Here is a 15,238-nt window from a genome sequence, read left to right on the forward strand (position 1 = left end):
GGTACAAGAGGAAGGTGGTGGGGAAGAGGAGGGGGGCGAAGGAGAAGTCAAAGAAGGAGAAGGGGAGAAGAGGGGAGTGAGAGGAAAAGGGAACGGAGGTGATAAAGAGGAGGAAGGGAGGGGAGGAGAAAGAGGTTAGGGATGTAACTCAGTGACAGAGGGCGCCTGCCTTGATTGTTCCATCCGAACGGCCGGGCTTGGAAAAGTTCTGCAATCATCTAAGGTTATTCTCCAAAATGTAAAGTCAGGAAGAATAAATCCAGACAAAAGTACGTCCCTGCACCACCCGCACGTCCCCATAGAGGCCTTTGCCTGCTGGCGGGTGCATCCTGAGAGCATCAGTTGAGGTAAATTACACCGCAGTGTTCTTGCTCTCGGGCCCTGAGAGTTGTCCAGGTCCCAGCCAGGATATGGCGCCACCTAGCGACCACTTGGAGCAGTTACAGTGGAATTTAATTTTGTGCTCCTTCCCTAGCGGTTATAGCAAGCCCACAGCCAAGGCCACACTGTCTTTAATTATTTCTGAAATTTCTCCCTTCGCTTAAATGTGCGGGGTTGGGGGGTTGGGTGGAGGAGGGGAGGCGCTGACCAACCCTAATCCCACCGTTCCATCACAGGTGAGTTGGTTGACTCAAGTCAAAGCTTTTTCCACCCTCAAGAACCCCAATGCCTGCAGAAGGTGAGCAATGGGGGCATAGGATCGTCCCCTAGTGTGGGTGCTTCTCAGGGTCCGGAATTACGAACCAGTAAATTAACCTGCTGCTGTTTCCAGAACACCTCAGAGACAGGAGACAGGGTGAGAAAGAAAGACCTACAGACTGAGACATCTGCTGCAACACGTGCGTCTTTCTTGGCCAAAGTTCCCTTAGGCCCCTAAAGTTCTAACAATGTCTCTCTGAGGCCAGATGAACCCTGGAAAGATTTATGTTGTAGTCTAGAAATATCGGTCTTGGTGAGATCATGTGCTTGCAGACAGCAGTAAGGACACCGGCTCTCTTTGCAAAGGGAGTCAGCATCTTGTCCCCTGGGAAAACTCCACTTCAAACCGTTCTCTGAGAAATGACCTGGATGAAGAACAGACAGGGTCTTGCATTCATGTGTGGGTGTGAATGTGTGGGTGTGGTGTTATGAGTGTATACGCTCGTGTGTGCAGGTGTGATCACCCATGCAGGCATTTGTGGAAGCCTGAGGTCAACTTCAGACTGTCTCCCTCAGTCACTGCTCCACCTTATAGCCTGTTTTGTTGGGAGCAACAGGGTCTTACTGTGCAGCCCTGGCTGGCCTATCACTTGCTATGTAGGGTAGGCTGGCCTCAAACTCAGAGATCTGCCTGCCTCTACCTCCCAGTGCCAGCTTAAAGGTATGTGCCACCACGCCTGGCTCCTTGCTTGTTTTTAAGCCAAGGCCTGTCATTGAACCAGGAGCTGGCCAGCTAACCTGGCTGCTTACAAAGCCTCCAACAGCCCCTACCCACCCATTCCCATGGTGGTCCTGACTCTGACCCCTAGTGCTGGATCACAGGTGTGCACAGCCACACCCAACTTTCTATGGGTGCTGGGAATCTGAACTCAGGTTCCCAAGTACTACCCACTGAGCCATCCCTCCAGCCCCAGGTGCTGCATTCTTGACACAGCCAGCAAAAACATTCAGGGAGCATATGACTACGGCAAACTGCCTCCTCCTCACATGTCCACTCTTGAGCTGGATGGATCCTTTATCTACATGGGTGGAGGAGGGGATGGCAAGTCGATTGCTCCCATTGATTGAAGCAGGGTTGCATCAGAATGCTACCAAAGCTTTGACGACTCTTTTCAGTGGTCCACAGTTAAGTTCTGCAGGGGACACACTCGCCAACACCAACCTCCAACTCTGTTCCCATGTATGAGGTGTGGTAGAAGGCTTCTGAGCTGAGATTTACAGAGGAGATCTCAGTGTGATCTCCAAGGAACAGGATGAAGCTTGCTCCTTGCTGACCCTGGAGAGCTGCGGGTGGCCCATTAGGTGACTAAGTCTAAGCAGTGTGGTTTGTTCTGCTTCTGAAGCGCCTTAGCCAAGGTTGGAGAGTAGGAAGGATGGGTTCTCTCCCAGCTTAGCTGCAGAGCGGGTGGGCATGTGGGCCCGGAAAGATGCATAAAAGCATAGACTGTCATCTGGGGAGACAGCTGCCACTAAAGTGCTTGCTATGTAGATATTAGGACCCAAATTCAAGCAAGCAGCACATATGTGTAATGCCAGGACTGGGGAGGCTGAGACAGGGGGATACCTGGGCTTGCTGGCTAGCCAGTCAAGACAAACCTGTGAGGTTCAGGTTCAGTGAGAGATCCTGTCTCAATATAAAGTGGGGAGTAACTGAGGCAGACACAAGACATCAGCTCTGGCCCCCACACAAATGCATATGCACATGCACAACACACACACACACTCACACACACACACACACACACACACACACAGAGCATGCAGTCCCCAGCAGCCCACACGTGGTAACCCAGACATCCTCCTGAAATAAACAGCCATGCAGGCAAGCTGGTGAAAGCAAACAGTAAAGGAACAACACTTGCAACATCCATAAAGGTCAATAGCCAAAAAAAAAAAAAAAAAAAAAAAAAAGCAAGTTTCACGGTGCGTGTGGTATCCATTGGTGGGGAGGAAATAGTGTTCGCTTGTCTTCAGCCCCAGCCCTGGATTCCAGAAGAACTCCTGACTCGTGCTTAAAGGATAACTAAGGCAGGCAGCACCAAAGTTTGCTTTATTGGTCATGGATAAGGAAAAAGAAAATTTCTCAAAAGGAAAAAATAAATAAATAAATGGTGGAGGCCACTGCTGCAAAGACCACCCTGAAAAAAAAAAAACAAAAAACAAAAAACAAAAAAACAAACCACCCTGAGAAGAGCTGCAGGTGTGAGGCTTTTAAAGGGATTTGTCTTAGACAGGAGGGTGGCAAGGTAGTTAGGAATTCCAGGATAGTTAGGAATTCCCTCCCTCTCTTCCTCCCTCCCCTGTGGCAGCGTTCCCGCTGGCTGCACCGGGCCTGGCTCCAGAGAGCAGCACCTAGCCCTAATCCGTCTTTTGTTTAGCAGACACCTTTTGTTTCCCTCTCTGTGAATCTTGTCTCTGTGTAAACAAGGGTACAAAGGATATTTGGTGGCTTTCTCGCCTTCATAGCAAAGCTAGTGGGAGACTATATTGTTCAACCATGTGACTTACAAAAATTAGTGGTCTTTAAAGTCAACGAAGGGGCTGGGATGTAGTTCAGTTGGCAGAGTGTTTGCCTAGCATGCGCAAAGGTTCCATCCCCAGCACCACATAAAGCAAGTGTAGTGTCTCATGCCTGTAATCCCAGGGCTTGGGATGTAGAAGCATTAGAATCATTGTCAACCACGTAGGAAGTTGAAGATCAGCTCAGGATACGTGAGATCCTGTCTAGATCAGTCAGTCAATGAAGTCTACTTGAAGCAAGGGAACCTGGAGGGTGTGTTTAGGTTTTCCCTTGAATTCACGAGATGTAATCTTCCAGAGTACATCTTGCCCACACTTTGGACATATTCAGAACTTTTGTAGAAGGAAGAATTCATTCTTACAACATGGTCTTAGCAACACCCAAATCCTCCTGCTGACACCAGGGTAGGGGATGTCACCGTATACTGTAAGAATGGCACACCTTCAAGCTATCTACCACCTGCTGTACACTCCTCCACCCCACTGCCGTTCTTTCATCTGAGGGACACAGAAGGTCTCTGTCCTTAGGCTGGCTTTCTCAGCTCTCAGCAGCCCCTGTGTGTGAAGCCTGTGAGCACACCTCTGCCCAGCCGGTTTGTGTGTCTGTCTTCAACGCTGTCTGAGGAGGAATTCCTCTAAGCTCTCTCATTGGCTGTGGAATCACCTCCCCTGGGCAGGATGCCAGGCCTCACGGAAAGAGCCATGTTCGCTGTGTAGACTTTCCTCCCGGGCACTATAGTAGCAATGGTGCCTGTCCCTGCCTCTCCTTCTGGGTCCTGCAGTCCTTCAGGAGACTGGTGAGTGGGCAAAACAGAGGAAGACTGGGGGAGAAATAAGGGGAAGGCAGAGAACAGAATGCTGGGCCATAAGAAGGATCCCTCGTGCACCTGGGATTCCCATATGTGCAGTGGTAAACCAGTTTTAAACCAGTTTGCAAAGTTACCAGTTAACCTAGATCACCCTTGTAGAAGCATTCTGGAAGTCACTGGACTTGTGTTAAATGAGACCTTAAGGAACATGAATCTGAGGGCTAGCGGTGTAGCTCAGTCCATAGGGTGCCTGCTGTGTATGCATGAAGCCTGGGGTTCACTATCCCAGCACCACACAAGCCATGTGTCTCATTCCTGTCATCCCACCACATGGGAGCTGGAAGCAGGAGGATCAGGGCTGGGGGGTGGTTCAGTATGATCTTGAGGACTCAAGTTCAGATCCCTAGGACCCACGGAAATCCAGATGTGGTCACTTCTGTCGACAATCTCAGCTTTCCTATGGCAAGACAGGAGGCAGGGCAGAAGAATCCCCCAGAAGCCCATAGGCCAGCTAACATGGCTTGCGCAGCAACAAACAAGGTGGAAGGCAGGATTGACATCCAAGCGTGTCCTCTGACCCACCTGCACTCTGTGACATACCCATGAGCACACCCACCCACATAGACACACAAAAGACTTTTTTTTTCACATGGGAAAAGTATACCCAGAGAGGCAAAGTGACCTGCCCAGAGTCACACAGTGGAACTGAATACGGACCTCATGAATTTCCTCTACTTTCTCTCTTGCCCCTCTTCTAAGATCCCAGGGGAAAAATACAGAGGCAGGCTAGAAGAGAGGAAACCAGGACCTTCCTCCGCAGTGAGATGAGGCAGCGGGGAACCAGTGAGATCCACAGTCAGTTCCAGGACAGGGACTGAGGCTGTTTGCTGCACACAAAATTTTGGATGAAGATTTCAAACTGCACCAGTTTAAAAACTTAGTGCATTCCCAGAATGTTACATAGTTATTTGTGTCTGTTTTATAATAAGGCACTGTCTTTAGAATGTTAAGTATGTTCTAAAGGGGCTGTAAAGAGGGCTCAGCGCTTATGAGCACTTGTTGCTCTTGCAGAGGACCTGTGGTTTAGTTCCCAGAATCCACTTGGTAGTTTATAACTGCCTGTAATGCTAGCCCCAAGAGATCTGACACCCTTTTCTGGCCTCTTTGCATATTGTACACATGTACAGTATATATAATTTTTTAAATAAAGATTTTTTAATGTTAAGTATATTCTATACCAAAAATATGAATTAGTAAGGGGCCTCTAGAGAACAGAACTAATGGGATAGATATACAGGTAGATAGATGGATGGATGGATGGATGCATGGATGGATGCAAAGATATAAACAGGGATAGATAGATAGATAATGGCTGAATGAATAGATAGACAGGAAGATATAGACAGGTAATGGGTAGATGGATGAATATATGACAGATAGATAGATAGATAGATAGATAGATAGATAGATAGATAGATAGATAGTAGATAGATGATAGGTAGATAGACTGACAGGTAGAGGCAGATCCCTAGAGTTCATTTATGGCCCAACCTGCCTGAACTGATGAACTCCAGGTCCAGTGAGAAACCCCATCTCAAAAAAATAAGATGTCAGACCAGAGACATGGCTCAGAAGTAGTAGTACTTACCACCAAGCCAGATAACTAAATTTGATCCCTAGGACCCACATGATAGAGAGAACCAACTCCTACAAGCTGTCCTCTGACTGCTATACACACAGTGGCATGTGCATGCTTGTGCACACACAGTCACACACACACACACACACACACACAAATAGACACAATTTTTAAAAAAGATGGAAAGCTATAAAGGAAGACATCCCAACTTGACCTCTGACCTCTACATCATGCACATGTGCTCACACCCACAAGAATACATACATATCACACACACATACACACACACACACACACACACACACACACAGAAATAATTTTACATGCAAACTAGAGGATACAGTGTAGAGACAACACACAGAACAGTTTCTGACATGGCATCCCCAGGAGAAACAGCGCCCCTTCACATGAGTGAACCTCCCACAGTGTGAGGCGGCAGTAAAAGCAGAGGAAGAAGCTCCATGGCCGGGTCCTCCCCAGTGGGTCTCCTGGGCATGAACCCCACCCCTCAGAATCTTCCCCTCTTCCGCAGGGCCTTATTCTCTGATCTTCCTCTACACCGGCTTGTCCAGGCCCAGCAAAGGCATCCCCAGGTTTCAAGCCACCGCGTTTCTCAATGACCAGGCCTTCTTCCACTATGACAGCAACAGCAGGAAGGCGGAGCCCGTGGGGCCTTGGAGCCAGGTAGAAGGAATGGAGGACTGGGAGAAGGAGAGCCAGCTTCAGAGGGCCAGGGAGGAGATCTTCCTCGTGACCCTGAAAGACATCATGGACTATTACAAGGACAGTGCAGGTCAGTGAGATATTACAGACCAATGAGGTGGAGTGCTTTACCTGAGCAGCCCCATGAATATGACTGGAAAAGATTCCCCAGGCTGAAACTAGTCACACACACACACACACACACACACACACACACACACACACACACAAAGGAGGAGCAGTAAGCACAGATAGCCATGCACAGGTTCACCCACAACACCTCCCATCCTCCGTACTCACATTGACCTCCTCCTTCCCCATGGCTTCTTTTATTTTCACTCCAGACCTCAGCCCCTAAAAGAAGTGGTATCAGAGTCACTTCTTACCCAGGGACACTGACCTTTCAACTCCATGTTCCTGCCCACTTGAGAAAGTATCAGATTCAACACTATCCAGGTGGAGAACAGTAGAGGAACATCCCAGCACTCTGTGGGCTCTGAGTGTGCATGCACACTTACATGCACTTACACCAAACACACACACACACACACCAAAATTATCTAATTATTAAGAAAGAAGGTAACAGTAACTTACATTTACTGAGTACTTGCTCTGTGCTAGCCTCAGGTATGATCACATTTAATGCTCAAAATAACATCTTCAAAGATTATTATTACTGTTGTCATTTCAAAGATTTTTTTAAGTATTTCACTTAAGCTTAATTATATTTCATAGTTCACTTAACAAGGCAGGTGGGTGGACCAGGGGAAGATCTGGAATTTAAACCCAGACAGCTTAAGAGCTTTTTTTGAGCCTGTGCCAACAGCACCACTCAGGACTGGGTAAATATCCGCTGTTGTAATCAGACTAACCTGTGCTAGGCAGGTCACTTTGTGTTCATGGGCAAGGGGATTAAGGCTTTAGAGGTTTGGAGTAAACACCAGGAATGGTGGCTTATCAGTAATCTCAGCATCCGGAAAGCAAAGACAGGGGGATTGCCATGAGTTTGTGGCAGCCCAGGCTACGTAATGAGATCCAAGCCAGCCTGGGTTACAAAGTGAGACCCTGTCCCAAAAATAAACAAACAATAAATAAGATACTAACCACTGAAAAGAGGGAAGTGATCCAATTATGTAAAGAGTAATGATTTAAATGCAAAATAGAAAGTGGCATGTAGAAATTCCTATAATCTATAAGAAACCACAAATAATTCCTATTTAACGTGGAAATGCAGTTCAGTGTGACTATGTTTAATTCTGAAGAATTCACCATCCACTAAAACACATAAGTTTGTTAGATGAGACGATAAAAAAGACTTGAAATCTGAGTGCTTGCCTAGCACACCAGAGGTCCTGGGTTCAATCCCCAGCACCACATAAAACTGGGTATGGTGTCACACACCTGTAAACCCAGCACTAGTGAAATGAAGACAAGAGGGTCAGGAGTTCAAAGTCACCCAGAGTATCTGACACTGTTAGAAAGAAATAGACTTGGAATCTGTCCATAATCATGAAATTCTCCAAGTATAAAGAATGCATTTCCTCTGAGAGAGGCCTGAAACACCCAGCCAAATACAGTTTCTTCCTCTGCTGTGTGCCTGGCTAGTAACCTGTAAATGGACATTTCTCTCCCACCTGCCAATTCCCAAATAACCACTCAGAGGGTTATACTAATTACAGAATGCTTGGCCATTAGCTCAGGCTTATTATTAACTAGCTCTTTTTACATTTGAATTAACCCATTTCTATTCATTTATGTATTGCCATATGGTCTGTGGCATTACTGGTCCTCTGGCATCTTGTTTCTTGGGTGGTTCACTGGCATCTCTCTTGCTCCATCCTTCTCCATCCCCTCCTTAGTTTGTTTTTTCTGCCTAACCTTATCCTGCCTGGCTACTGGCCAAACAGATTCTTTATTAACCAATGAGAGTAATACATATTCACAGCGTACAGAAGGATCATCCCACAGCAGTAACCTGTTTGCCAAGATAAAGAATTGAGTGTTTAGATTCCCAAGCATGTAGGAATGAAAGTTGCTCAGCTGGAGTTGGCACCCATCTGACTGAATCCCTGTGGGGTCAGGGAGGCTTCAGGGTCTCACACCTTCCAGGGAATGTTCGGTTGTGAGCTATTGAATAACAGAAGCAATGGAGCATTCTGGAGGTATGCCTACGATGGACAGGATTTCATCGAATTCAACAAAGAAATCCCAGCCTGGATCCCCTTAGTCCCAGCAGCTGAGAACACCAAGCTGAAGTGGGAGGCAGAAAAAGTCTACACACAGCGAGCCAAGGCATACCTAGAGGAGGAGTGCCCCACAATGCTGAAGAGGTACCTGAACTACAGCAGATCTCATCTGGACTAAAAAGGTATGCACTGCTTTTATGATCTGCTCCAAGTACTAAACTGAAAACCAAGGTGATCTCAGGCTCAGGGGATCATGGCAGGTTGTCCCATCAATCCCTATTAGTCCCTTACTCCCTCAGCTTTCATCTACTAGGATTCGTTCCTTCTGAAGACATGATGTGAGAGCCAAAATGAATGTTCATCAAAAAAGTGGAAAGAACTAGGGGTTACAGCTCAGTTTTAGAGCACCTGCTTAGACTCCCCCAATGAGAGGCTGGGATGTGACTCAGTGGTAGAGCACCTGCCTAGAATCCCCCAGTGAGGGGCTGGGGTATGGCTCAGTGGTAGAGTACCTGCTTAGAATCCCCCAGTGAGGGGCTGGGGTGTGGCTCAGTGGTAGAGCACCTACCTAGCATGTACAAGAGTCTGGATTCAATCTTAAATACATACACACACACACACACACACACACACACACATACACACACACACACACACACACACACACACACACACACACAAGTCAGGAACAAAACTGGCTTAATTGCAAGGTTCCCTAAATAATCCTTGCTTTGCAGCACATGCTGTAATCCCAGCACTCAGAAGGTTAAGGGTAGAGAGCATTGCCATGAGTTCAGGGCCTGCCTCCATGACAAGTACCAGGAGAGCTATACCCTGTCTCTGAAAGGGGTGGGAGAGATGGAGAAAGAAAGAACTGGGATTCAGCTTCAGTTGGCACTCAAATTCCACATTTCAGATTCCAAACTCCATAGCAGTTCCTCGATACAGTGATGCCTCTCATCTTGTTTGTAGTGAAGAGGTAGGTGTGTTAAACGTCTGGCTAGGAAGGAAGAACAAACAGGAGCAGAATCAAGTGCCACACACTGAAACATCACTGGAGAAAAGGGGAAATGACTATTTAGAATATGAAACAGCTTAATGGACAGAGATGTGGACAGAAGGAAGGAGCTGGGCTGAGATGGGGGTGGGGCTATAAAGCACACTTAAGACACTCAGAATCTGGGCATGGTAGTACACATGCCAGTAATCCTAGCACTTGGGGAAGGAATAACACAAGTTCAAGACCAGCCTGGGCTACGCACGTAGTGAGGTCCTGTCTCTATGTTTTGTTCTGTCTGTGTGTGTATGATGTATTATATATGTATGTATGCATAAATGTATGTATGAGGGTGCATGTGTGGAGATTGGAAGAGAGCCTCAGCTGTTGGTCCCCACCTTCTACCTTGTTTGAGACACCAGGCTAGCCTGCCAACCAGCTTCCAGGTATTTTCCTGTCTCTGTTACCCATCACCATATATGAGCTCTGGGGACAGAGACATGCATGACTGCATCCAACTTTTATATGTGTTCTGGAGATCCAAGCTCAGATCATCATGTTTATGCAGCCAGCCCTTTACCCACTGAGCTATCTCCCCAACCCTGTCTCAACTGACGTCGGTTGCCAACTGAAGTCAATACACCACAACATGAGGCAGGGAGTGAGAAAGTAGCTGTGGACATATTACATAACCCATCAGGGAAGGCTTGGGGGAAGCCTCAGACCTTCCTGAGCTTCACAAAGGTCTCTTGGTGGAGTCAGATTAAATGGTCATCCAGGGAGTTAGGAATGAAAGCATGGAAGGAAAAAGTCCACCTTAAAACTCTCAACATCCACACTTGATCCCTCCACAGATCCTCCCACTGTGACAATCACCAGCCGTGCAGCCCCAGGAAGAAAAAGGACATTCAAATGCCTGGCCTATGACTTCTACCCACAAGGAATAAGTCTGCACTGGAACCGGGCCGGCAAAATGCTGGCATCCAAATCAGGAGGTGTTTTTCCCAATGGAAATGGCACCTACCTGTCCTGGGTGGAGGTGGAAGTCCCTCCTCAGGACAGAGACCCCTACTTCTGCCACATAGAACATAGTGGACTGTCCCAGTCACTCTCGGTGCAGTGGGATGATACAAAGAAAGCAAAAGCCGAAAGCAACCCAGCAACTCAGCCTCAGTAAGTTACTCTCTCTGTGTGACATGAGAGAGTTGAGCTTCAGAAGTCAATGTCACCCACAAGGTCTTCCATGGGCAGCTGTGCGACAGATAACTAGAATCCAAGGAACAGGAGTGGGGACAGAAGACTTGAACACCAAGCACTGAGTACACACTCAATGTCAAATCACCTGGCCTTGTAAAACTCCTCACCGATTAATCTGTAAGCCCTCACAACCCCTCATGCCTAGTACTGCATAGAAAGGCATTTTAACCTTGGAGATGCTATAAAAGTGTGAGTTGATTTTACCATGTGTCCTGTATAGTTGTTTTGTTTTTTGTTTTTGTTTTTTTAAAACTCTTTGGGGACCCACCACCCAGCTCCCAAATAAATACATGGAGACTTATTCTTACTTATGAATGCCTGATCTTAGCTTGGTTTGTTTCTAGCCAGCTTTTCTAACTTAATGTGTTTCTCTTCTACATTTTGCCTCTGGGCTTTTTACTTTTCTTTATTCTATACTGAATCATGAATATAATTAATCTTATCAATAAAAACCTGAGACGAGAGCAGGAGAGAAGCCACAGTCGTTTCCTTCCTCTTCTGTTCCTCCAGTCCAAAAGGGCCATTATCCTGTCTCTGCCCCGCCTTTTCACTTCCTGTTCCTCTCTGTGCAGACCTCCAGACCTCTATGGTTAACTAGTAGCTAGCTCCAGCCTCTGACTGTCCAAGCAAGCTTTATTTGTCAGAACACAAAGTATCACATAACAGTATGTCTTTCTTCCCTTCTTACTCCATGGCTGGTGGTGTGGCAGGGTGCCTGGCATCCTCCTCTCCTTCTCCTTTTCTTGCCCCTCCCTATTCTCCTTCTTCTTTTCTAACCGAGATTTCTCCTTCTATTTATTCTCTATGCCTAGCAGCCCCACATATCCCTCTCCCGCCTAGGCATATCCCTCTGTTAGCCATTCAGTGCTTTATTAGACCAATCAGGTGTTTTAGTCAGACAGAGTAACACAGCTTTACAAAGTTAAACGAATGCAACATAAAAGAATGCAACATCTCTTGGCATCATTAAACAAATATTCCATATACAAATGTAACACATCTTAAGCTAATATTCCACAATAGTCCTGCCCCCACACATTTGTTCTCATATTCACTCAAAGATGTCTTGGCTTTATTTCTGTTGTTGTGAAAGGATAACCTGACAAAAACTATTTTAAGAGAGAAAAGGGCCGTCTGGCTTATCCTTCCAGGTCTCTGTTGTATGATGCTATTCCTGGGGAGACGTGAGCAAACATTTACTAACCCCAGTTAGGGAACCAACTACAGATCGAAGAAATGTCCCACCTGGTGAACCAATTAGTTGAGATTATTTACATGAATATGAGTAAGGGATTACTTACAGGAGCAGAAATAACTCAAAACAGTTTCATTACCAAAGTCCACTGAAGCACGGGTGATAGCATATGAAAACTGGAAACCTTGAGCCCACTACACAACCTGCAGGCAGCTCAATAGTTTGGAGATTGTCCTTTGCAGTTAGCTCAGCTAGTCTGAGCCTCTCCCAGGCAACAAGGCTGGTCTATGCTTCTTCCAGAAAACTCATCTTGTCTGTGACTGTCTCGTGGTAGTCTTTATTACTCATGTAGGCTTGGAGAGGGCGGGGCCTAGTAAATCTAATCAGTTTCAGTGACTTCCTGAAGCTTGTGAATCCCCTGAAGAATGAAATATTTCACATTCCCTTAGCCCATCCTGTTCCTTCACCTCCCTTTTAACATTCTATGTCTTAACAAGATTTCCTCCAAGATGAAAGTATGTAATCTTGAAAGAAATTACTAAACAGCAGTTGTAGTCCATCACTGTGGAGAAGCCAATGCAGGAACTTGAAGTAACTAGTCACATCCACAGTCAAGAGCAGAGAGAAAAATGAATTCATGCATGCCTACAACTGCTTAGTACCATCTCTACATACAGTCCAGGATCTCCTGCCTAGGGAATGGTGCCACCCACAGTGGGTAGAGAACTTCTCACCTCAATTAACATAATCAAGATAATCTGAACAGATATACTCATAGGCCAATCCAATATGGGCAGTCCCTCATTGAGACTTTTTCTGGGTGACTCTAGGTTGTGTCAAATTGGCAATTAAAATTAATCATAAGGGCTGTCAAGGTGGCTCAGCAGGTAAAGGTATTTGCTGCCAAGCTTATGACCTGAGTTCAATCTCTAGGACCTACATGGCAGAAGGAGAAAACCAACTCCTGGGGCTGGAGAAATAGCTCAATGGTTAAGAGCACTGACTGCTCTTCTGGAGGACCTGGGTTTAATTCCCAACACCCATATAGCAGCTCACAACTGTCTGTAACTCCAGGTCCAGGGAACTCAACACCCTCACACAGACATACAAGCAGGCAAAATACCAATGCACATAAAATAAAAATAAATTATTTTTTAAAAAAAGAAAACCAACTCCTGTAACCTGCACATACATATTCTTTCTCTCTCCCTCCTTCCCTCCCTCCCTCCATGCTCTCTCTTGTGCTACCTCTCAATTTTAATCTCTTTAAATTTTTAAAAGAACTTTTTTAGATTTATTCATTTTTAATTTATTTTATTTTGCATACATACTTATGCTGCCTGTATCTTTGTCTGAGCACCATGTGCATCCCTGGTGCCCACAGAGGTCAAGAGAAGGAATTGGATCTCATGAAACTAGAGTTATAGATGGTTGTGAATCACTCTGTCGGTGCTGGGAACTGAACTCAGGACCTCTCCGAGGGCAACAAGTGCTCTTTTTTTTTTTTTTTTAAACGAGAAGTTTATTAAAACAACAAGACCCTTGACTTGAAGGGAAAACTAGGATCATTTGTTCAAGAGTAATTTACCCCTACTTAAAGAGAGATTGCCCTACATCTAACAAAAAAGTTATAAAATTGTCCTTGGTTTTACAATGATAAATGAAAAACATTAAAATTCTCCAATCAAACAAGGTATGCAAGGATTTTGTTGTTGGGTTCTTTTGTTAAAACATTGAGAGCAAAATAACTTACTGGAATATAAAGGTAAGAGCTGGATGAGCATGCCACTGATGGAGAGAGGGGGATATTTTCACAGAACCAGTACTTTCCCCCAGACCATCTCCATCTGATGTCAATCAAAACAGAACATTGGCCATTTAGTTTAAAAAAGAAAAAAGCTCAAATGCTTGTGCACGTACACCAGTTACTTTATGTACAATAAAGAAATGGGGACAGGGAAATGAAAGAATAGAGAAAACTACACTGCAGTAGTCAGGATGTGGTGGAACCAAATTGCAGCTTTCTAATTGGGAATGTATTCTTGGTCTATAACAAAATTCTGGAGTAAAGTACCAGGTTCACTTTTTAGTAGACATCTCCTGTCTGCTGCTGGAACACATCAATCGTATCTTCATCCTCCACGTCCAACTGTGCAGGTGTATCTGTTTCATTGATTGGTTGCCCATCAAACCAGAATCTGATCTGCCTCATTGACAAACCCTGTCGTTCACAATAGGCTTTCATTAGTTTACTAAGTGGTGTATGCCTCTTAATCTTAAACTTAGTATGTTCGTTGTTCTCAGTCTTGACTCCTTCCTTGGGTTTCTCGTCCGCCATGGCGAGCGCTGGAGTCTCCTCATCTGCCGCGTCACAAAAGAGGCACCGGTCGGCACTGCAGCAAGTGCTCTTAACCATATCTCCAGTCCCCTAAAGAGATCTACTAAGAAAAAGAAAAAAAAAAACATCTTTTACCTTGGGGTATCACATGACCTGGATCCTGGGCATCATTCAGGCAACCACTGCTGGTAGCCACAGATATAGCCATAGCCCTGATAACTGTGGCAGTCAAAAAATCTGCACACTTGAGGCAAGCAGATCTCTATGAGTTTGGGGACAGATTGGTCTACACAGTGAGTTCCAGGCCAGCCAAGGCTACATAGTAAGACCCTCCCTCAAAAAAGAAAAGAAAAGGAATCTACATAAATAGACTTAGAGGCTGGACCCCCTTGCAGCCAAGAAAGGCTAGATTCATTCTTAAGGTGCCTCTCAGTCTTCTTTTCACGGATCCGGGTGAAGCCACACACCGGTGCCACCGACACACCGCGACAACATTTTATTATTTAAAATTATTTTAAATTTAAATATAATTTATCATATTCTCCCCATCCCCCAAGTCCTTCCAGATCCTTTACCCCTCCTTACCCACCCAACTTCGAGTTCTTTCACAAAAAACAAACAAAACCCTATAAAACAAAGCCCCCCAAACGAAGAAAATAAAATAAAACACCACCCCAAAGCAAAACAGAAACAAAAAAACAAAACCCACCAAACTGTGACCAAACAAAAGCATACAAAAAATTGTGGAGTACATTATATGTTGGTCAACTACTCCTGAACTCCTGAACATGAGACCTGGCCTGGAGTGGTTGGTGTACCCATTGTCACTCTATTGAAGAAAACTGATTTCCCTCTCTTAGCAGGTATAAATGACACTTCAGTTGTTAACCTTTCAC

The 15,238-nt window shown here is 45.6% G+C and overlaps 1 protein-coding gene and 1 pseudogene across 1 annotated transcript; one reads left to right on the forward strand and one right to left on the reverse strand.

The window, feature by feature from the left end:
* Positions 1-545: 545 nt before the first annotated feature.
* LOC131902090 (zinc-alpha-2-glycoprotein-like) lies at positions 546-10,995 on the forward strand (annotated as a pseudogene).
* A 2,917-nt stretch (positions 10,996-13,912) lies between these two features.
* Positions 13,913-14,432, reverse strand: LOC131902089 (small ubiquitin-related modifier 2-like). The gene has a single exon (XM_059253137.1). It carries the CDS (start codon positions 14,418-14,420, stop codon positions 14,091-14,093), a length of 330 nt encoding a protein of 109 aa, XP_059109120.1. The 5' UTR covers positions 14,421-14,432; the 3' UTR covers positions 13,913-14,090.
* Between the last annotated feature and the right edge of the window lie 806 nt (positions 14,433-15,238).

The sequence above is a fragment of the Peromyscus eremicus genome, unplaced genomic scaffold (assembly GCF_949786415.1).
Source record: "Peromyscus eremicus unplaced genomic scaffold, PerEre_H2_v1 PerEre#2#unplaced_1861, whole genome shotgun sequence".
NCBI classification, from domain to species: domain Eukaryota; kingdom Metazoa; phylum Chordata; class Mammalia; order Rodentia; family Cricetidae; genus Peromyscus; species Peromyscus eremicus.